A 22,317-nucleotide genomic window follows, 5' to 3' on the forward strand; every position below is an offset into this window, starting at 1 on the left:
ATTCCAGCACTCAGAAGGCAGAGGCAGGTGGATCTCTGTGAGTTCACGGCCATCCTGGTCTACAGGACAGCCAAGACTATAGACTGAAACCATCTCAAAGGAAAAACAAACAAACAAACAAACAAACAAACAAACAAACACAAAAAGCAAACCACCAACAACAACCAAAATGCAAAAGGTGGGAGGAGAGAGGGTCAAGTTGTCCTTTGGCTAACATGTACACACTGAAGGAAGTGTATGACACACACACAATAAATGTAATAAATATTGGCAATCATTTCCAATTAAAAAACATCACATAGATCAACAATTCCATGTTAGCTAGGTATAGCCATGGATCATAATGTTTTCTATCTCTGCAAAAGTTTTTTTTTTAACAAAACATTGCTATAACCCAATAAAAGATCAAACAGCCAAATGTAATAGAAGTGTGACCATTCCTATTAACCTTAATCTTCTAATAAAGAAGAAGGCTTAATCCTTACCTTTAATCCCAAATATTCTTTCACTATTTGGAATGTAGCTAAAGCAAGAAAATAAATAATTAAAATCAAGTCTGGGTATGGCAGTGCATACCTTTAATACCATCACTTGGGAGGCAGAGGCACACAGATCTCTCTGAGTTCAAGGCCAGACTGGTCTACAAAGTTCCAGGATAGTCAGGGCCACATAGTGAAACCCTGTCTCGAAAAACAAAACAAAACAAAACTCATAGGAAAAAAATGTTCTAATGCTTCTAGATGAAGAACAAAATCAGAATAATGATGGGAGATGTCCTTCTGTATGCTGTGAATATATGCTTCTCTTATAGGTTGATGAATAAAGCTGCTTCGGCCAATGGACTGGCAGGATGTAGCTAAGCAGGAAGTATAGGTAGGGCTACCGACTAGGAGAATTCTGGGAAGAGGGGTGCAGAGAGTGACTCTCCAGAGAGACACCATGCAGCCACTGGGAAGGTAGGACACTGGGAATTCTCTGGTAATCCAAGACCACATGGAGATACACAGATTAATAGTTATGGGTTAATAATTAAGAGAGAGCTAGCCAGTAGGAAGCCTAAGCCACTAGCAAAACAGCTTATAATTAATATAAGCCTCTGTATTTGTGACTAAATGGCAACAGGACTAGGCATGCCAGAAATTTCCATCAACAGAATAAAGTAGCAAAATATTCTATCATTTTCATTTATTTTTTTAAGAGAGAGAGGGGGAGACTGTGTGGACTGTGTGTGTGTGTGTGTAGTTTGGAGGCTGAATCCTTTGGATCTGGTGCTGGGAATCAAACTCAGGTCTTCTGCAAAAGTATTAGGTGCTCTTAATTTAACTTCAGAGCCTTATCTCCAGCACCCCTCCCCCCAAGTCTCTTGTTGAACTTGGAATTAATTCTTCATTTCAGTTAGGCTGGCCCACCAGTGAGCCCTTCCACCCTACTGATTAAATAAAAACTGAAATACACACACACACACACACACACACACACACACACACACACACACACGGTTATTCATTCATTTATTTAGAGGCATGGTCTCACTTTGTAGCTCTGTCTGGTCTAGGACTCATTATGTAAACCAGACTGACTAGGAACTCACAGAGATCCATCTATCTGTGACTCTGGAGTTATAGGATTAAAGATGTCCTTATCTTCCCCCCCCCCCCCCCGAAACAAGGTTTCTCTGTGGCTTTGGAGGCCGTCCTGGAACTAGCTCTTATAGACCAGGCTGGTCTCAAACTCACAGAGATCCGCCTGCCTCTGCCTCCAGAGTGCTGGGATTAAAGGCGTGCACCACCACCTCCTGGCTGTCCTTATCATTTTTAAATAAAAGAGGATACAAAAAGTTTAAGTTAGCCAGGTGGTGGTGGTACATGGCTGTAATCCCAGCAGTTGGGAGGCAGAGGCAGGTGGATCTCTGTGAGTTCAAGACCAGAGTGGTCTACAGAGCTAGTTCCAGGACAGCCAGGGCTGTTATACAGAGAAACCCTGTTTAGGGCTAATAATCTTAAACCAAAAAATATAAAATGAAAACATTAATTGTGCATTAAGTATGATTGTGTATTAAATAAACAATCTCATTTCTTATCTAAAGAAATACAAAATTCAAATGATGTTAGAACTTTATCAGTGTTTAAGAAATGCTTGCTAGGCTGGGAGATGTTGTCACCCTACTGATGTTGTCACTTTAGTAGAAGGAGAGAAAAGTAAACAGCCATTACAGAACAATGTGACATGCTGTACATACTAATGAAAACATACTCTTGACAGAGTATGAGAAGAAAAACTGCTTGGACAAGATTGTACAGACATGTGTTAGGACTGTAGCAAATATCTGACAGTACAACAGAGTTTCAAAATACAAATAGGAGTTTGCTAAAAACAGAACAAAGACAATAAAGAGTATTTCTACTACCAAGTAAAAGTCTTGGGTTTAGAGCTGGAAATAGGTAATAGAGCACTTGCCTAGCATGAGCACACCCTGGACTCTGTCCCCCGTACCTGAGCAGACAGCATGTTCCCAAAGCAGCATTCTCAAGCTTCAGTGTACATGTAGAAAGAGGTCTAAGTCAGGACCCACAATCTTCAGAGCAATCTGACAGTGGCTGCTCTTTGTTATTCACCTACTCTTTGAGAAGTAGTGCTGCCTAAGATCATCCTGGCGGTTCTTTGTGCAGTACAGTTCTAACAATCCTGTTATTAAAAATTGTTGACCATGATATAAAAACTTAACAAGGATATCGGCTTATGAGGGCACATGCCTTTAATCCCAGAACTCAGGAGGCAGAGGCAGGAAAGATGTATGTGTTGGGGGATAGCCTGGTCTACATAGGGAGTTCCACGCCAGACAGTTATTTGGAGAGATCCTGTCTCAAAAAAAAAAAAAAAAAAAAAAAAAAAAAAAAACACAAAAAAAAAAGAAAGAAAAAAAATCAACAAAAACAAACAAGAAACTGAAAAGTCTGTGAGGGCTAATCTTCACTGTCAACTTGATTGGATTCAAAATCCTGATGTAAATACACCTCTGGATGTGTCTAAGGAAATTTCTAGAAAGGGTTTAACTGAAGAGGAAAGACCCACCCTGAATGTGTATAGAATCATCCCATGGGCTAGGGTCTCTGGATGAAAAAGAGAAAGCATACATAGGCATTCGTCCTTTTCCATTTTTTCTATGATCACACCCCAGCCACATGCTTTCCCTACCATAATGAACCCTGCCACCTTGAACTATGAGCCAAAATAAACATTTCCCTTCTTAAGTTGCTTCTTGCAAGATGTTCTGGTGACAGCAATGAAAGTAACTAATATAAAATCCAAAAGGAAGAAAATTACAAGGTGAAACTACACTTTAAAGTTTAGTCATGACTCAATGATGTTTAGCCTCTGGAAAACAAAGCTGAATGAAAGTAAGAATACTGATGACGTTATCTGAGTATATAAATAATAATGGCAGTAAAAGTCATAGATCTACAGATCTCAAGATAGCATTTTAAAAAATTGGACTCTAAGGTGAACTTAATCACAAAGGCCAGTTTTATACTTAAAAAGAAAAACATGAGATTTAACATTTTAAACATTATCAGAAATGCTGATTTTAGTAATTTAAGAATCATGAAAATAATTCTATAAAATCATTTCCACAACTGGCATTAAGTTTCTTTATAAGCCGGGCAGTGGTGGTGCATGCCTTTAATCCCAGCACTCGGGAGGCAGAAGCAGGCAGATCTCTGTGAGTTCGAGGCCAGCCTGGTCTACAAGAGCTAGTTCCAGGACAGCCTCCAAAGCCACAGAGAAACCCTGTCTCGAAAAATTAAAAAAAAAAAAAAAATTATTACTTTAAACAAAACAAGGTCTCACTTTATAGCCTTGGCTGGCTTAGAATTCACTTTGAAAACTAGAATGGCCTCAAAATCAGAGATTTGACTGTCCCTGCCTCTCAAGTGCTGGGATTAAAGGTATGTGCCACTAAAGTTTTAAGTAAGATACTTTAATATGTAAATAACTGACCACAAGCACTATCCCCATCCTCACTGTTCTTGGCCAAGTTGACACAGCTACAGTTATCTAGGAAAAAGAAACTTCAACTGAGGAAGTGCCTTCATCAAACTGTCTGAAAGCACTTTTTTTTTTTTTTTTTTAAATTAATGACTTACTTAGAAGTCCACTGTGAATGGTGACACTTCTGGGCAGGTGGTCCTGGGGTGTATGAGAAAACCAACTGAGCAAGCCAGGGGGTACAACCCAGTAAGCAGCACTACTACATGGTTTCTGTTCTAGTTCTTGTCTTGAGTTCTTGTCCTGACCTTCCTTTATGAGGACTGTAAACTATTAGGTGCAACGAACCCTTTCCTACTACCCTAGTTGCTTTTGGTCATCAAGTTTCATCATAGCAATTGAAATCTAACTAAGATCATTCCCAAAGTAAAATGAACTTTACTAACAATGCTGAAACAAATGGACATAGATATAAAGAAAACTTGAGTCATTATAAACTTAAAAGGGAAGAAAAAAATTATTCAGGTATGGTGATTACATAGCTATCACACAACCCAGCACTGAGTAAGTGGAGGTAGGGGGTAAGAGAATCAGAAGTTGAAAGGGCAGCTAGTTCAGGAGAGTACCATCCTGCTTGAGGTAGAGACCGTGTCTTAAAACAAACAAACAAACAAGCAAAAAACCATGTTAAGCCAATGAGAAGATGGCCCTGTGGGTAAAGCAGCTTGCCATCATGCCTGACAATGCAATCCTTGGAACCTACACGGTGCCAGAAGAGAATAGACTACACACATGTACACACAAAGTAAATGTAAAGAATTTTTAAATATTACTTATGGTGGCTCATACCTGTAATTTCAACACTTAGGAGGCTTTGGGGACTGATCTGTGTTTCAGGCCAATCAGAGTTACAAAACAAGACTATCTCAAAACATGAACAATGAGGAGCTGAGATGGCTCAGTGGTTAAGAGCACAGGACAGGGCTACACAGTGAAACCCTGTCTGAGGGGAGACTGCAGATGTTATAGCTAAGGCTTCTAGCATTGAATACATATTGAAAGCTAATAGCTATAGTACCCCCAATATATAAGAAACTCTTAATAAAATTCACAAAGAATAAAAAAAAGAAAAAATAATTTCTTACAACTTAACAACAAAACATACAATTTTAAAACTGGGCAAAGGACTTAAATGGACATTTCTTCAAAGAGGATACACAAACAGAACACCAAAAGGAGGTCAGTCTTGAGGGACACAAATCAGTATCAAAAGAACCAAAGCCTAGGATGCCAGTGCAAGGCCTGGGTGGGACCCCCCAGCCCTGAAAACAAACAGTGGGGTGGCAGCACACAGAGAGAGGCAGGGACGGGGAAGAGTAAATGTTGCTGGAGGCTGGGGAAATGGCAGCTTTTTTCTTGAAAACTGTCTCAACGTAGTTCAGGCTGGACTTGAACTCACTATGGAAGCGGAGATTACAAGTATGTCTGGTTTTATGTGGTTCTGACAATCAAAGAATCAAAGACAGGACAGGGCTTCCTGTGTGCTAGGCAAGCATTCTACCAACGAAGCCATACTCCCTGCCCTGGAACTCTTCCATATTACAGGGAGGAATGTATTAATAAAATACTGCAGCTGTTATGGAAAACAGCTTGGCAGTTCCTCAAAAAGCTAAACATAGAATTATGTGACTCAGCAATTCCACATCTAGGTACATACCCCAAAAGCAGAAAACAGGTGTCTAGCAAGAAACCTGTGTGTGAATATTCATGATAGCAATCCTCATAATAGTCAAAAAGTAGAAGTAAATCAAGTGCCCATTAATAGATGAATAAACAAGCCAGGCGTTGGTGGCGCATGCCTTTAATCCCAGCACTCGGGAGGCAAAGGCAGGCGGATCTCTGTGAGTTCAAGACCAGCCTGGTCTACAAGAGCTAGTTCTAGGACAGCCTCCAAAGCCACAGAGAAACCCTGTCTCAAAAAAACAACAAATAAATAAATAAATAAATAAAATAAAAAAATAGATGAATAAACAAAATACATCTATAAACTGATTGCTATCTAGCTTATAAGGAACAAAACAGTGATACATGCTACGAAGCCAGGCACTAAAGGGCACCTTCTCATTTGCTATGATCTTGAAGCTCACATCCTCCTGCCTCTATCTCTCATAGGCTGGGTTCACAGGAGTGTACTACCACACTTGGTTTAAAGCCACATATTTTATGATTTTATTTACTGAAATATCTACAATAGCAGATTAGTGGTTGCCAGGGGCTCTTAGGAGAGAATAGGGAATGACAACTTAATGGCTATTCTTCCAGAGGATGAGGGTTCAATTCTCAGCACCCACACGGTGGCTTACAACTATTTGTAACTCCAGTTCCAGGGAACCCAGAACTTTCTGGTCTCTGTAGGCACCTGTACATACATTTGCACATCCTTTACTGCCAAAATACACATAAATAAAAAAATCAATCAATTAAAGAAAATAAATAAATAAATAAATAAAGCCTTCAACTAGGAAAGGCACAAGAGTAGGATAAACATTAAGAAGTAATTTATTAAAGGGGAGTATCTGAATTATTCTGAAATATTTGATGTAAGTATACAGAAACAATCTATAAAACTTTCAGGGTAAGTGGCTAAAAAAAAAAAAAATCAACATACAGAGTACATACCAGGAAATCATTAAAATAAAATAAAATAAAATTTCTCATATAAAACAACAGCCAGGCTGCTCAGCAGGCTAAGGAAGTCATGTGAGCGCAGTGAAGTGAATTCCTGTTCAGGTCTGCCTGGGAATACGGTGAGATCCTGTCTCAAAACTACTATTTAAAAAACAGGCCATCAGAAGGCCAGCATAGGACTGATCCAGACCCCTGAATGTGGATGTCAGTGAGGAGGCCTTGGCACTCTATGGGGCCTCTGGTGAGTAGATCAGTATTTATTCCTGGAGTAAAAAAGGACTTTGGGATCCCATCCCATGTGGTGGGATGCTCTCTCAGCCTGGACACATGGGGGAGGGTCTAGGCCCTGCCCAGAATGGTATGACAGACGTTGGGGATCCCCATGGAAGGCCTCACCTTCCCTGGGGAGTGGGAGGTTGGTGGGGGACGGGGGAGGGAGCAGAGATTGACATGTGAAACAGGCTTGTTTCTTTTTCTTTCTTTCTTTCTTTCTTTCTTTCTTTCTTTTTTTTTGGTTTGGTTTTTCGAGACAGGGTTTCTCTGTGTAGCTTTGGAGCCTATCCTGGCACTCACTCTGGAGACCAGGCTGGCCTCGAACTCACAGAGATCCGCCTGCCTCTGTCTCCTGAGTGCTGGGATTAAAGGTGTGCTCCATCAATGTCCGGCTGCACTTACTACTCTTACAAAGGACCCAGGTTCAGATCCCAGCACCAAAACAGTGGCTCACAATTGCCTGTATCTCCAGTTCTAAGAGGCCCAACACTGTCTTCTTCTGACTCCAAGCACACTACATGTCCATGGTGCATATGCATGCATGTAAGCAAAACACATTTTTTCTTTAAAGAAAGTGACAGCAGTACTTCATATACATTAATGATACACAGAAAATAATTTAAGGCTCAGTGAGGGTCCTCCCAAGATAAGTTTGTAATTTTCTAGCATTTACAGACATTATTTAACTACAGAATGATCACATATACATAAATACAAATCAATACTAGCAAAAAATTCTATAGCATCAATGTTATAATTAATTAAAGTGACAAATTAAGGTACTTTATTTTGTTATCATTATTATTATTTGTTTTTTCAAGACAGGGTTTCTCTGTGTAGCCCTGGCTGTCCTGGAACTACCCGTAGACCAGGCTGGCCTCAGACTCACAAGAGATCAGCTTGCCTCTGCCTCCCAAGTGCTGGAATTAAAGGCATAAACCACCATGCCTGGCCCTATTTTGTCATTAAAAACTACTTTTTTTTTTTTTCAACGTGTGTGTGTGTGTGTGTGTGTGTGTGTGTGTGTGTGTGTGTGTGTGTGTGTGTGTGTGTGTGTGTACACATGCCTGTGCATTAGTACATGTGTGATGTGGCACATGCATATTGAGGTCAGAGGACAGTCTGCTAAAGTTAGTTACCTCTTTTATTCACTGGGCATCAAACTTGGATTATCATGCTTGTTAGCAAGCACTCTTACCGAGCCATCTTACCAGCCCTGTTTTTTTTTTTTTTCTTTTTCCTTGAGAGAATTGCAAATATCACAAACTCAACATGTACCAAGAATAATCTTGAATTCACACCCCTTCGACCTCCTAAGGCTGAGATTACAGGTATGCACTGTCACCCTGGTTAATGTGGTGCTGGTAATCAAATCCAGGGCTTCATGCATGACAGACAAGCACCCTATCAAATTAGATGCACCCTCAGATCCCCTACCCCGAACCCCTTTTTAGACAAGGTTTCACTTTGCAGTTCAGGCTGGTTAGCTTCAAATTCGTGATCCTCCTCTCAGCCTTCAAAGTGCCTAGGAGTATAGGCATTAGCCACCAGGACCAATTCTTCAAACCTCTTGTTTGATGTTGTCCTCTGTCCTTGTTGAGATAACTGTTTTCATGCTGTAATGGTTAATTCTGTCAAGTTGACAGGATCTAGGCTCACTGAAGAGAAAAGTCGCTGACATGTTTGTGGAGGATTATCTAGACTCTAAACGTGGGTGGTATCACCCATGGGTTGGGATCCCAGACTGAATAAAAAGGAGAAAGTGAGTTGAGCAAGAGCACTCAGCACTGTTTGCTTCTTGCCTGAGGCGGCACTGTGCCCAGCTGCCTCAAGCTCTTGCTGGCGTGCCTTCCTCAGCTTGATGGGCTGTACCTTCAACTGTAAGCCAAATAAACCTTCCTTAAACTACTTTCTTCAGGGATTTTTGTCACAGTAATCAAACGAGTAACTAACGCACAGGCCAATTCCACAGTGGGACTTTAAGAAAATATTTTTTCCCAACATATTGAAGATGTTAACTACGTTCTTACAAATAAAACATTATTATGTATCATTTTAATCAAGATGCACACATATGCTTTAAAATATGGAAGGAAAGCCAAGTAATAGCTAAACTCTATATTCATGTATACATACATATAAGTAACTGTTAGAAGACAACAGAAGTATTTGAATAATTACATATGCGGTCCAGTTCTCAACCTATAAGCAACCTGTGTTTAAACGATGGTTCTGGACAGTCTACCATAACTGGAGCTTTTAAACATTCTGTCTACTCAGAACTGGAGAAGAGAAGAAGCCATTAAAAGAAAACAGAATGGAAAGCACAGTTTAAAGAGCTGATGTCAGGGGCAGCTCCTGCAGTAAATTCTCTCTGCTACCCTGGGTTTTCCTTGTAGGTTTCAAGAATCTACTAACTAGAGTTCCATAGATTCACAGAAATTTTAACTTGCCAAAAATCAATGCCTGTGAAGTAACTAAGCAACACACTTGCCAGTTCTGTGACTGTACACCTACATGAAACAGAAACAATTGGAGGAAACAGAGGAGGGAGTGATATTGAGCCTCCCACTACAGCAGCCGCACCAGGTACCAGTTCGCCCCAGAATACGCCACTTTTCAAAACTACCTTTCTGCCCTTCTAATCAAAGTTCCCAGTCATTAGACTCACAAAGTGTATTTTATCTTACTTCTTAAAAATTCAAATGCACAAGAACCGAGCATTTTTTAAGAAATCAACTCACCTGTAATATATTAACAATGGTGACCAAGACAAGCCTTTTATAATTTCTTTAGACTAGTTTCTATTTAAAACCTATTTTCTTTTAAATTTTAACAGAACCATACTTTCTCTTTATAGATTTGTTAGAGCATAACAATGAGACCATAATTCAGTCTTGCAAGCAAATACATTGTATTTAAAGAACTCCTATTAGCATAGTATTTGTCAATTGATTCTTACTTTGCTTCAATTTGTGGAAATCATTGACTCTGTCCCTGGTGGCCTGCTTTAGTGTGTCTGTTTGAATTCTGGGTTCCCGCTCCAGGTTTGAGCCTGGAATTAAGCGCTGAAGAGGATTTGAAGGGTTCTGTTTTGAAATCCCAGGATTTTCATTCTGGTTTAGTTGTGAATCTATGGAATAAAAACATCAAGTTTAAAAAATGCAATTTTTTTTTTTTTTTTCCAAGACAGGGTTTCTCTTCGGCTTTGGAGGCTGTCCCAGAACTAGCTCTTGTAGACCAGGCTGGTCTCGAACTCATAGAGATCTGCCTGCCTCTGCCTCCCGAGTGCTGGGACTAAAGGTGTATGCATGCCACCACCGCCGGGCTAGTCCTAGTTTCTATATTGTCCTTTTTCATTATCTCCTCACAGCAACTCCTTTAATCACACCTATTTTTATGTTAGAATAGTACTGTAAAATCAAATTGGTGTTAAGGAGAAAACAAACACATTCCTAAATAAAGGGTTTAATAGACATACTAATTTTAAGAAGCTTGTGGGACACTATACATATACTTCTGATCATCCTCTGGTATACTGGTGTGATAGTCTGAATGTAATTGCTCCCTATAAACTCATAGGGAATGGCACTATTAGGAAATGTGGCTTTAGCAGGGTGGTGGCGGCACACACCTTTAATCCCAGCAATCAGTAGGCAGAGGAAGGCAGATCTTTGTGAGTTCGAGGCCAGCCTGGTCTACAGAGTGAGTTCCAGGACAGCCAATGCTATTACACAGAGAAACCCTATCTGGCAAAAAACAAAAACAAAAACAAACAAACAAAAAAAAGGAAGTGTGGCTTTGTTGGAGTAGGTATGGCCTTGTGGAGGAAGTATGTCACTGAGGGGATGGACTTTGAGGTTTCCTACCCTCAAGATACACCAAGTGTCACTGTCCTTCCTATTGCCTTCTGATCAAGATGTAGCCAGCATCATGTCTGCCCGCACATGGCCATGCTCCCCGCTTTGCTGCCCACTATGATGATAATGGACTGAATCTTTGAAACTATAAGCCACCCCAATTAATTATTTCCTCAGAAAAGTTGTCATGGTCATGGTATCTCTTCACAGGTATAGAAACTCTAAGACACTCTAAGCATACACGATCATGGCCAGTTCTGTGGGATGATGACAACAGAACCCCGGGCTCTGTACATTCAAGGCAGGCACTCTACCAACCAGGCAACGTTCTCAGACCTAAAAGTGCAGCTTTAGATGATTATTTCTCCCTGAACTTTTTGCCAATCATTTAAAAATATTAATTTCAAGAATGAATGCTACTTCACCATGCTGCTAAAATAGCATGTTCTACTCACTCTATAGTAACACTTGAATGCTAAGTGAGACTTTATACCTGGAGCCATGTTAGGTGAGAGAGGCTGTCCAGTTGGAAGATGGGAGATTGTTTGATGACTTTCATGTGGAGAAGCTAACACAGGGGGCTTCTTTAAAGCTACAAGACAAGAAAGATCCACATTATTCCCATTATTACTATGATTCCTAAAAGCCAAACACCAGGAATCAATTTACATTGCAGTAATCCTATGATGCTTATGCTAATTTTTAAAATAATTCTTGCACTGGTATGAGGATGCTAGATACCCTGGAACTGGAGTTACAAACAGTTATGACCAGCAATGTGGGTGCTAGGAATTGAAGCCAGGTTCTCTGGAATAGTAGTCAGTATTCTTAACCACGGAGCAATCTCTCCAGCCCCAACTTATCCTAATTTTATAATCCTTATCCTTGGCATAATAAATAACTCTTGTATGGTTATTATTATTTTTACATAATATTTCTATTGATTTTTTGGGAATTTTACATCGTGTACCCCACCCACCTTCCAGTCCTCCTAGCACTCCCCACCAACTCTTGTAATATCTCCCCCTGAAAAAAGGAGAGGGAAAAAACCCCAACAAATGCAATTTGTGTTGCCTATATACTCACTGGAGCACAGTCAAACTCCCAGTTCCCCCCACCCCACCCCACCTGCAGAAGTCATTAATTGCAGAGAGCTACACTTCAGCAGCCTTATCACAGTTTTTAATAGTTCTCCTCCATGGCTTTCTGTCTAGGTTATTACTTTTTTTTGGGGGGTGGGATGGGGGTTGTCACAGAAACCTTCTATGTCCCTCTTTATAATTGTGCATCTGCAGGTATTAATACCACTGCAAAAGTAGCTTTCTATGCTCTTTAAAGTCAGTGGGAGCATGGATCCTGGACTTCACATGATTTCTGGTGACCATATAAACTATAGACCACAGACATCCTCATGGTCTCTGGCATCAGCATGTGTCAAACACCTCAGCATGGTCTCCTGTGGCAGCACAGACATTAACCTGGCTCTCTGCATCAGCCTGGGCCACAGACACCATCACAGCTCCTGATGGCAGCATAGGCCAAGGACACCAATATGGTCTCCATTCAGCAATATGGCCTCAGGTGGCATTACAGACCACAGATACCCACATGGCCTTCAGTGTCAACTGAAGCCCCATGAGCATCAACATGGCCCTTGGCAGTATCACAGACTATAGACATCTGCCTGGTCTATGGTGAAAACACAGGCCACAGACATCAATACCACCCCTGGCTGCAGCATGACCATCGATCCCAACATGGACTTCTGCAACAGCACAGATCACAGACATCAACATGGCCTCAGGTGGTGGCACAGATCATGGCCAGCCTTTGGTGGCAACACAGCCCCATGGACATCAACATGGCTTGAGATGGCAGCACAGAGCACAGGCTTCTTCATGGACTTCAGTGGTAACGTGGGCCATGGACATCAACACAGCACCTGGCTGCTATAGGACCACTGAAAACCACATGAACCTCAGGGGATACCAAAGTGGTCTCCAGGAGCACCATGGACCACAGAGGTCTTTCAAGGAAGTCCAATCTATTAAATGAACCACACTTCATCTTAGACATCCTGTCATTGCTCAGAACTAGGGCAATCATGCAGCTGGGGAGCATGTTCAGGGTCTGAGTTTGCTCAAGCTCCAGATACTGCACACCACTTTGTCGGCCCTACTCAGCAAGGTGCCCACCCTATCCCCTATCCACCACGGCCTTTGTAGCCTTCTCTCACACCTGTCACTGCCATTGCATCTCTAGCTCTGCCTCTCCCCAATGTGCACTCACAGCTCCATTCCTCCATCGTTCCCGTCTCTCCATCACATACAGCCCTACACTCTCCATCTCTCAGCAGGCCAATCGGCACAGGCATCAGTATCAGCAGCTCCATGTTAGAGGCTGGCCAGCCCAGCCTTATTCAGCAAGGACCTGTTTCTGTGGCAGTTCCAAGCCATTACACATCCCCTTATCATGGGCACAGGCAGTCCCATGGCTCATGGAACATGACCTTTTGTGTTTGCAGTCTGCTAGCTGAAATGTGGCGGCGAAGTGCAATGCACAGAACTATTCTAAAGTCTTTCTTTCCTCACATAAGACTTGTCCCGTCCCGTCCCCCCTCCATTTTGTCTCTTTGGCTGTTTCAGAACTATTTTGGGCTCTGCCGACTCCTTTTCTGCTGCCGTGTCACCACTCAGAACCTCCATGGGTCTCTCAGACTCCTCAAAGCTCCAAAGCAGGAGGTCCCTACCATTTCTTTTCCTCCTTCTTGTTATGATTATTAATTAATACACTGTACTATCTCTTCTGTCTTTCTGACTATTATATTCTAACACATCCTGGCACATAACAGATACTCAGCAAAGATTTTATGAATAAACAAACAAGTTGATCTTTTCATATATAATGGCTTATCTCATATATTGAGATAGATCTTTGTATATAAATAAGTATAACCAAAAATTTGCACTTTGCAGATTAGGTAAAACATTAAGAATATAGTAAGTACTCTCAGTTGCTCAAAAATTTACACTTGCATTTACTTATTTTGTGTAGATGAGTGTATTGGGGGCATGGGGAGGCAAGACACTACATGGGGATTGAACTCAGATAATCAGGTGTGGTGGGAGGGGTGCCTTTCTTTACCCACTGAGTCATCATGCTGAACCCTCAATAAAAACATGAGTTTTATTTATTTCTATATGACAGGGTCTCACACTGTAGCTCAGGTGGGCTTGGAATACACAGAGGCAGAAAGAGATGAAAGTGCTTTGCTGCTCTGTTGTTATATCACTTGTAAGATTCTCTAGGAGTCTCATAAAGGGTTGTCTGTTTAGTCCAGTCTTGTTTTACCTGTCTGTCTAGATGGTTGGTTCTCAGCCTCCCTAATGCTGTGACCCTTTACTACAGTCCTCATGTTGTGGTAAACCCCAACCATAAAATTATTTCTGTTGCTACTTCATAACTGTAACTGCTACTGTTATGAATCATAATGGAATTATCTGTGTTTTCTGATGGTCTTAGAAAACCTCTGTGAAAAGGTTGGGTCTCACTGATTGAGAACCACTGATCTAAACCATATTTTTTTGTCAGGTTTTTTGTTTGTTTGTTTGGTTTTGGTTTTTCAAGACAAGTTTTCTCTGGAGGTTTGGAACCTGTCCTGGAACTTGCTCTGTAGACCAGGCTTGTCCTCAAACTCACAGAGATCATCCTGCCTCTGCCTCCCAAGTACTAGGATTAAAGGCATACACCACCACTGCCCAACTCCATAGTTTGTTTTTAAAGTCACCTTGTTCTTGAGCAGGAGGCAATATAATACAAGTTTTATCTTTTTTTTTTTTTAACATACCTATCCCAGTTCCCTCCTCCCACTCCACCCACCCCACCCGCTCCTCAGAGAGGGTGAGTCCTTCCATGGGAGTCAATGAAGTCTGCCCCATCACCAGGCAGAACCAAGGCCCTCCCCCCTGTGTCGAGGCTGAGCAAAGTATCTCTCCATAGGGAATGGGCTCCAAAAAGTCAGTTTGTGCACTAGGGATAGAGCCTGGTCCTATACAGGTTCCCCAGCTGTCAGTCCAGAGTCAGTGAGCTCTGCTAGCTCAGGTCAGCTGATTATGTGGGCTTCCCCATCATGATCTTGACTCCTTTGCTCATATTATCGCTCCTCCCTCTATTCAACTGGACTCTGGGAGCTCAGCCCAGTGGTTAGTTATGGATCTCTGCATCTGGATCCATCAGTTACTGGGTGAAGGTTCAGTGATGACAATTACACAATTACAATATTACAATTACAATAATCCCCTGATTACAGGGGAGGCTAGTTCAGGTACCCTCTCCACCATTGCTTCGAGTTTTATCTAGGTTCATCCTTGTGTATATAATATAAATCTTAGCATCACTGGTATTAGTAATGGAGATGCCTCTCTCTCTTTTGCACTTTTTTTTTTTTTTTGATTTGTTTTTTTGAGACAGGGTTTCTCTGTGGCTTTGGAGCCTGTACTATAACTCATTTTGTAGACCAGGCTGGCCTTGAACTCATAGAGATCCACTTGCCTCTGCCTGTCAAGTGCTGGGATAAAAGGCATTGCGCCACCAATGCCTGGCTCTGTACTTGATCTTATCCAAAGACCAACAAGCACCCTCCATCTGTCTTAGGATTTTTATGCTAAGGACAACAGTGACCAGCAGATTTAAAGACAGTACCAAGCTGTCCCTGGGTACATTAGCAAGTCACAGTTACGCTTTTGGTCCTAGCGAAGTGCTCTTCTCTAAAGGCTTTAGTTGGTCGTTACCAGCTGCTTTGTGTGCAGAAATGTGTGTTGTATATTGCAGATGGTAGTAGAAACAAACCAGGTGACAAAGTGATGAGAGAACCAGTGATGTGTATTTGAGTGCTGCTTTTTCTCAGAGTAAATGCCAGACTTCCTGTATACTTAAGTTTAGAAACTATATAATAATAAGTGACATAAAATGATTTAAGCAAATTATAAAAATGACCCAAGTAACATATTCTAGTTAGGATAGACTAGGATATGATCTCTCAATAGACATCCTCCAATTGTAGTAGCTTAAAACAATAAAGACTTTATTATCCTTCTCAAAGCTGGATGGTTCTTTATGAACACTCATGTGAACAGTGGTTTCTGTCATGATACCACCATGTTCATATTAGCCTTCTGTGTTGTAGAAGGGAAAGTGTAGGTGATATAACAACAGAGCAGCAAAGCACTTTCATCTCTTTCTGCCTCTGTGTATTGCTCAACCTACTGTATACTTAGAAAAAACTTCATAAAAATTACATTTAAAAAAATCCTGGCAATTGGCCAGATAGATGGTTCAGTGTGTAAGGTAACTGCCAACAAGCCTAACAACCTGACTTTGATTTATCTTCCACAAATTGTCTTCTGACCTTCACACATATGTCAAGGCTTACACTTAACCCCCTCACCACACACACTAATAAATACAATAAAAGGTTTGTTTTAAATTCTGATAATTAATGAGCAGCACCAACCACACATATATCTGTAGGTTTTCTAGGTCCTACAAAAACACAATGAGAACAGAGTATGGTGGTACATGCCTGTAACACCATCACTCAGGAAACTGAGGCAGAAAAATCTGAGTTCAAGACTAGCCTGTACTACAAAGAAAGTTCAAGGCCAGCCTGGGCTACAAAGTTGAAGTCTGTCTCAAAACTGCAACATTAAAGAGAATGGGGCACATAAAAACAATATAATCACTTTAGTCAATTCTCCGGTAACTTCCACTTACCAGCAGGAAGATCATCTACTTTTGCTAGATCATTCTCTTCTACTCCAGGCATCCCTGCATCACCAATTCGTTTGACTTGTTCTGCTCAAGTAACAAAATAAGATACAATTATGTTTATGCTTATATAAATCGGGAAAGCTTTGAAGGAAAGCAAAAATCAGTTTCTAAAGCCACAGGTTACAACTGAACACCTTGTTTAGAACTTAGTTTTGTTTTAACCCACTTTGTTCAGTGTGTGTGTGTGTGTGTGTGTGTGTGTGTGTGTGTGTGTGTGTGTGTGTCTATGCACATGTCCACATGTGGAGTCAGAGGGAAGCAGCACCTTCCTTCACTGCTGAGACAGGGTTTCTTGTGTGTGCTGCAAACACCAGGTTAACTGACCTGAGGGCTTCCAGAAAAATCAGTTTCCATCTCCTATCTCATCGTAGGAGTTCTGAGATTGCAGAGGTATGCCACTACAGTCAACTTTTTAATGTAGATTTGAGGAACTGAATTCTGGTTGTTATACTTGCATAGCTAGTACCTTTACCATCTGAGCCAACTCCCTGGCCCTGATACAGTTTTAACTAAAATTATCTTACTTTTTTCTCTTCTATCAAAGGACCAAAATTTTAAAGAATACAGACACTAAATCATCTCAAAACCAGAATCAAATGTTCTCAATGACTGAACAAACACAAAACAATAATATTACCTTTCCCATGTGGAATATGATTACTTGAGGGTTCCTCATTCTTATTTGCATCATTTTCAGCCACGTTTGGAATAATTTTAGGTGCTACATGATCATTTATACCCAACTCTTTTCCATCATTTGATTGACTCCTATGGGTCTCCTGCCAAAGATAAAATTTGGTAAACAGTAAGTATGTTTCAGTTTTGAATTACTAAGCTACTGATAAAACTATCAATTTGTGTGTGTGTGTGTGTGCATGTGCACGTTTGCATGTTGTGCCAGGTATATGTAGGTCAGAGGACAACTTATGGAAGTCATTTCTTTCCTACCACCATGTGGGGAGTGAGGATCAAACTCAGGTCATTGGACTTATTGATAAATGCCCTTACCCACTCAATCATCTAAGGGCTACAAAAATATTTAAAAAAAAAAAAACAAAACAAGTTAACAGAGATAGTTTCCTTCTAATGTTATTACCTTTGTGTGAATGGATAACTTTTAATAGTCTATTTCCCCCTCCTCCCTTTCTTCTTTTGAGACACAAGGTTATAGTCTATGCTGCCTAGATAAGATAGACAAGGCTAGCCTAAAAAGTTGTGATTTTCCTGCCTCTGCCTACCAAGTGCTGGGATTATAGTGTAAGACACCATGTAGAGTCTTACATACTGTAAGACAAATTTCTTTCTTTTAATAATTACTTTTATAGTTATTTTTATTCTATGTGAATTATTAGTGTTTTGTCTGCATGTATATCTGTGTGAGGGTGTCAAATGTTGGAGTTACAGACAGTTGTGAGCTGCCATGTGAGTGCTGGGAATTGAACTAGGTAGGGTAAGACACTATCTTATGTTTTTGGTTATGAATCTAGCCTTTAATGGCTGAGTCATCTCTCCAGACCAAGACAATTATCTTAAAACAATGTTTTGTGATTTTGTGAGTGGACTCCTCATTGTTTTTAAGGAAACTTTTTAATATGGAATTTATTTATTTATTTTGGTCTTTCAAGACAGGGTTTCTTTGTGTAGTACTGGCTGTCCTGCAACTTGCTCTGTAGACCAGGCTGGCCTCGAACTCAAGAGATTCGCCTGCCTCTGTCTCCCAAGTACTAGGATTAAAGGCATATGCTGCCACCACTCAGCATGAAATAATTTTAGATTTATAGAAAATTAATTGCTGCCCACCCAGTTTCTCCTGATGTTAAAATAGATATTGCCATGATATACCTATAAAACAAAGACAATAGTATTACTGGGCTGGAGGTGTGGCTTCAGTGGTAGATTGCTTTCCAGCCATCCATAAAATGCTGGATTGAATACCCAGAATTGCATGAGCTGAGCAGGGTAGCATACATCTATAATACCAGCACAGAGGCAATAAAGGCAGGAAAATTGAAAATTCAAGGCCACTATATAGGGAATTTAAGATCAGTCTGAGCTACACAAGACCTTGTCTCAAAACAAACAAACAAACAAAAAACAGAAAAAGAAAAAATTATTATTAACTAAACTTTCAGACTTCATTTAGATTTTTTAAAACCAATTTTTCCACCATGTCTTTTCTCTATTCCAAGATCTAACTCAGTATATATACTATAAAGTGTTTTAGTCTTCAAATCTCCTTATTCTCCTCTGATCGTCTAGTTTTTCTGTCCTTGTATTACAAAAACAATATAAAATTTTATTTATGAACACAGTGAATTGTTAATAGTATCTCCATGTCATGCAAAAGTATTCTTTTGGGTTTTCAACCCTAAGTTGCTATTGTCAGCTATTTTTGTAAAAACATGGAAAGTAATAAAAGCTTGCAACGAATGAACCGACACCACAACAAACCTTTCTCCTTCTTTTCATACTTCATTATACTCCTCTAAACTTCCAGGATCTCAATACTGTCTTCTCACTACACTCAGCGTCTACACAATGGCTGAGGGATCACTCAAACCTGTCTTCTTCCACTAGCCTAGTCTCACCCTTCAAAGCAGAGAGACAGATTAACAGCAACTGTTTCAATTTGTACACAGAAAAACTGTGAGAGACACAACACCCTCAATATCCCCATTGAAAAACTGAGGAAAAAATGAAGAACAAAAACCTGACAGCCTTGACTTCTAGCCCTTATATGTTACCAAAGAAGAAAATATTTTCCATTACTGAGTCACACTTTATTTTTAATTACAAGATCTTATACAAACCACATTAATCAACTGAGATTGAAAAGTATATATATAAAAAAACCTTAGTGATCTTTATAAAATTTCCTCTATTCCTTTCTTTCTTTTTCTTTTTCTTGTTCTTTTTTTTTTTTTTTTTTCCTTTTTCTTTTTGGTTTTCCATGACAGGGTTTCCCTGTGTAACAGTAATAGTCCTGGTTATTCTGAAACTTACTTTGTAGACCAGGCTGGCCTTGAACTCACAGAGATCGGCCTGCCTCTGACTCCCTGAGTGGTGAGATTAAAATAGTGTGCCACCATGCCCAGCTAATTTCTACAATGACCTTTATGATAGATCAACTCAAAAAGAATAAATAGTCTGCTGACTCAAACTGTATCAGTCAGGGTTGGGCATGTAGCTCTCAACAGAACATATACTTAGCATACAGGGAGCTATAGATCTGACCCACATTACTTGAAGAAAATACAAATCAAAATCAGTTATATAGTATGCAGTTGTATTATTTCTGTTTTAAGATAGAATGCCAGACTACCAGAGACTACTACAAAGCTTGACAAATTCTGTTCTATTTTCTCAAATTCATAAAATAAAAAAACTGAATCTGAGTATGGGTGTCAGCCATCTGTAACACCAGGACTTGAAATGCTGAGGCAAAAGGGTTGGGAGTTCAAGGACAATTTGAGCTATACAGTAAGACAATGTCTCCAGAAGAAGAAAGGGATGAATGAAGAAAAGGAGGAAGAGAGAAGGAAGGCTTTTCAGTAAAAACCCATTCACCTTAAAATTTGATATCAACTATAACAACAACATTAATAATAATAATAATAATTTTCCTAGCATATGCATGGTGCTAAGTTCAATTCTTAGCCATAAGAAAAAACAAGTAAGCTGATACAGTTTTACAGACACCCACTTCACCCAGTTAATACACATCCTTTTTTAAATTAGGCAGGCCAGAATACTTAACGTGTTATGACAAAAGCACATCTTCTGCTAAATTACATGTATTACAACTAAAGCACATATTGTTTAGATATTTATTTTTAATTTACCTTTTGTTCCTGCAAAAACTGATCTGCTAATTTTTTAATATTTTCTTCATGTTGTGCTCTTAATTCCTTGATCTGCTGTCCACACTGAAAACTAAATTAGAAAGTCATTCTTTTAGACTCCATTGGACTGAGTTCTCCAAGTTTGTCCAGAAGCTGGCACATACATTTAGAAAGACAAAACGTTGGTCAGTAGAGAACAGCAGAAAAGAAAAACAGTGAAATGCAGTAAGAATAACAGAACAGTTAAATCTTTCACAGGGGAAAAGAAATACTGCTAAAGTTAACTGAAACAAAACAAAACAAAGAAAGAAAGAAAAAAAAACAGAAATCAGACAGATGCAAACAATCCTTCCTCAAGCCTTTTACAAATTTCACCTATTAAGAAACAACTGTCAAGGCATACTGTAAAAAAGAAAATTGTTGGTTCTCATCAAATACATGAAAAATGCTAGAATTAGGAGTCAATAAGGAATGGCAGCTACTGATTTGTTCAATAGTCCTCTATAACGAGTCTTTTTCTGTCTCACCAGCTAGCTCCTGAATAATGACACAGAAACTTCTTACTAACTATGAAAGCTCAGCCTATAGCTTAGGCATGTGCCTAGCTCTTATAACTTAAATTAACCCATTTATATTAATCTGTGTTCTATCATGTGGCATCACCTCTCTTCCATGCTGTACCTCTGTGTCTCCTGGCATCTCCCATGTGCCTAGATTATCTCCTCCTTCTACTTCTCTCTGCCCAGAACTCCCCCTATACCTCCTGCCTAGTTTTATTGGCCATTCAGTTTTTATTACAATCATAGCAATGTTATCTTCATACAACGTAAAATTACCCTACAACAGTACTCTAAACACCACAATGCAAGTTTATCCATGTAATAAGGAGAAAGGGAGAAACACTATAGAATCAGGAAAAAAAAGTCAAAACAGATAAAAATGGTGGCTTTCTGCTGGACAAGTAGTCAAAGAATACAAATAGACATTGCAAAAAGAACAAGCATTTAATGAATACAGAGACACACAATATTTACATTATGATCACAAATTAAACTTCCGATCCTGATATACTTGTACTTCTTTATTCTTACATCTCCCAGATTAAATTCAAACTATAAACAATGTTGGTAGGGCTATGAGAAAATATCTACATTATAAATTAGCACAATTATTTAGTATGCAATCTTTCATTTATGTTATACAGCAGCTAATTGGTAAAACATTTTTAGTATATGTATGTTTTTAAATATATACTAGTGAAGTACTAAGAGGGGAAACAATCTCTTACATAAAAATAAAAATGCAACAATCTAAGATTATTTATTTTACTTTACCATTATTGTTAGTTACATGTTTGTGTGTACAATGTGTGTAGACATGTGTGTGCCATAGTGCACCATGACGAATGTGTAGATGCTAGAGGACAACTTTCAGGAGTCAGTCCTCTCCTTCCCATGGCAGGACCCTGGGATCACACTCAGGAAGTTGGAGTTCCACAGCAAGTGCCTTCTACCCACTGAGCCATCTTGCCAGCCCAAGAAATACAGAGAAAAGTAAAATTTCTACAATGGTCTCACAAATTGTAGAAACTAAGTTTTGATAAATAGATATGCTAGAAAATAAAGTATATCTCACTGTTTTAGTCTTTTATCCTGTAGATGTATGAAAAAACCCTAAATACCGGCAGTTAAAATACATACATACATTATACACAGATAATTATAGTAGTCAGAAACAGATGAACTGTTGAGTGTAACTTCTGGAGTACAGACCTAAAGAAAACAATGCTTTACCATAAAGCTGATTAAAAGCATCTGGCCCTAAGGAATTCTCCATCT

General features: G+C 39.7%; 1 protein-coding gene across 2 annotated transcripts in view; it reads right to left on the reverse strand.

Annotated features, from left to right (window-relative positions):
• Golm2 (golgi membrane protein 2) overlaps positions 1-22,317 on the reverse strand; it is a 66,891-nt gene that overhangs the window by 12,222 nt on the left and 32,352 nt on the right. For both annotated transcript variants that reach the window (XM_027422006.2, XM_027422005.2), the window contains exons 4-8: positions 20,480-20,570; positions 17,275-17,416; positions 16,581-16,661; positions 11,302-11,400; positions 9,911-10,081 (exon numbers count right to left, since the gene is read on the reverse strand). In XM_027422006.2, coding sequence (XP_027277807.1) covers positions 9,911-10,081; positions 11,302-11,400; positions 16,581-16,661; positions 17,275-17,416; positions 20,480-20,570 — 584 coding nt within the window. The remainder of the gene's footprint in view (positions 1-9,910; positions 10,082-11,301; positions 11,401-16,580; positions 16,662-17,274; positions 17,417-20,479; positions 20,571-22,317) is intronic.

This window comes from Cricetulus griseus, chromosome 6 (assembly GCF_003668045.3).
Source record: "Cricetulus griseus strain 17A/GY chromosome 6, alternate assembly CriGri-PICRH-1.0, whole genome shotgun sequence".
Lineage (NCBI taxonomy): Eukaryota > Metazoa > Chordata > Mammalia > Rodentia > Cricetidae > Cricetulus > Cricetulus griseus.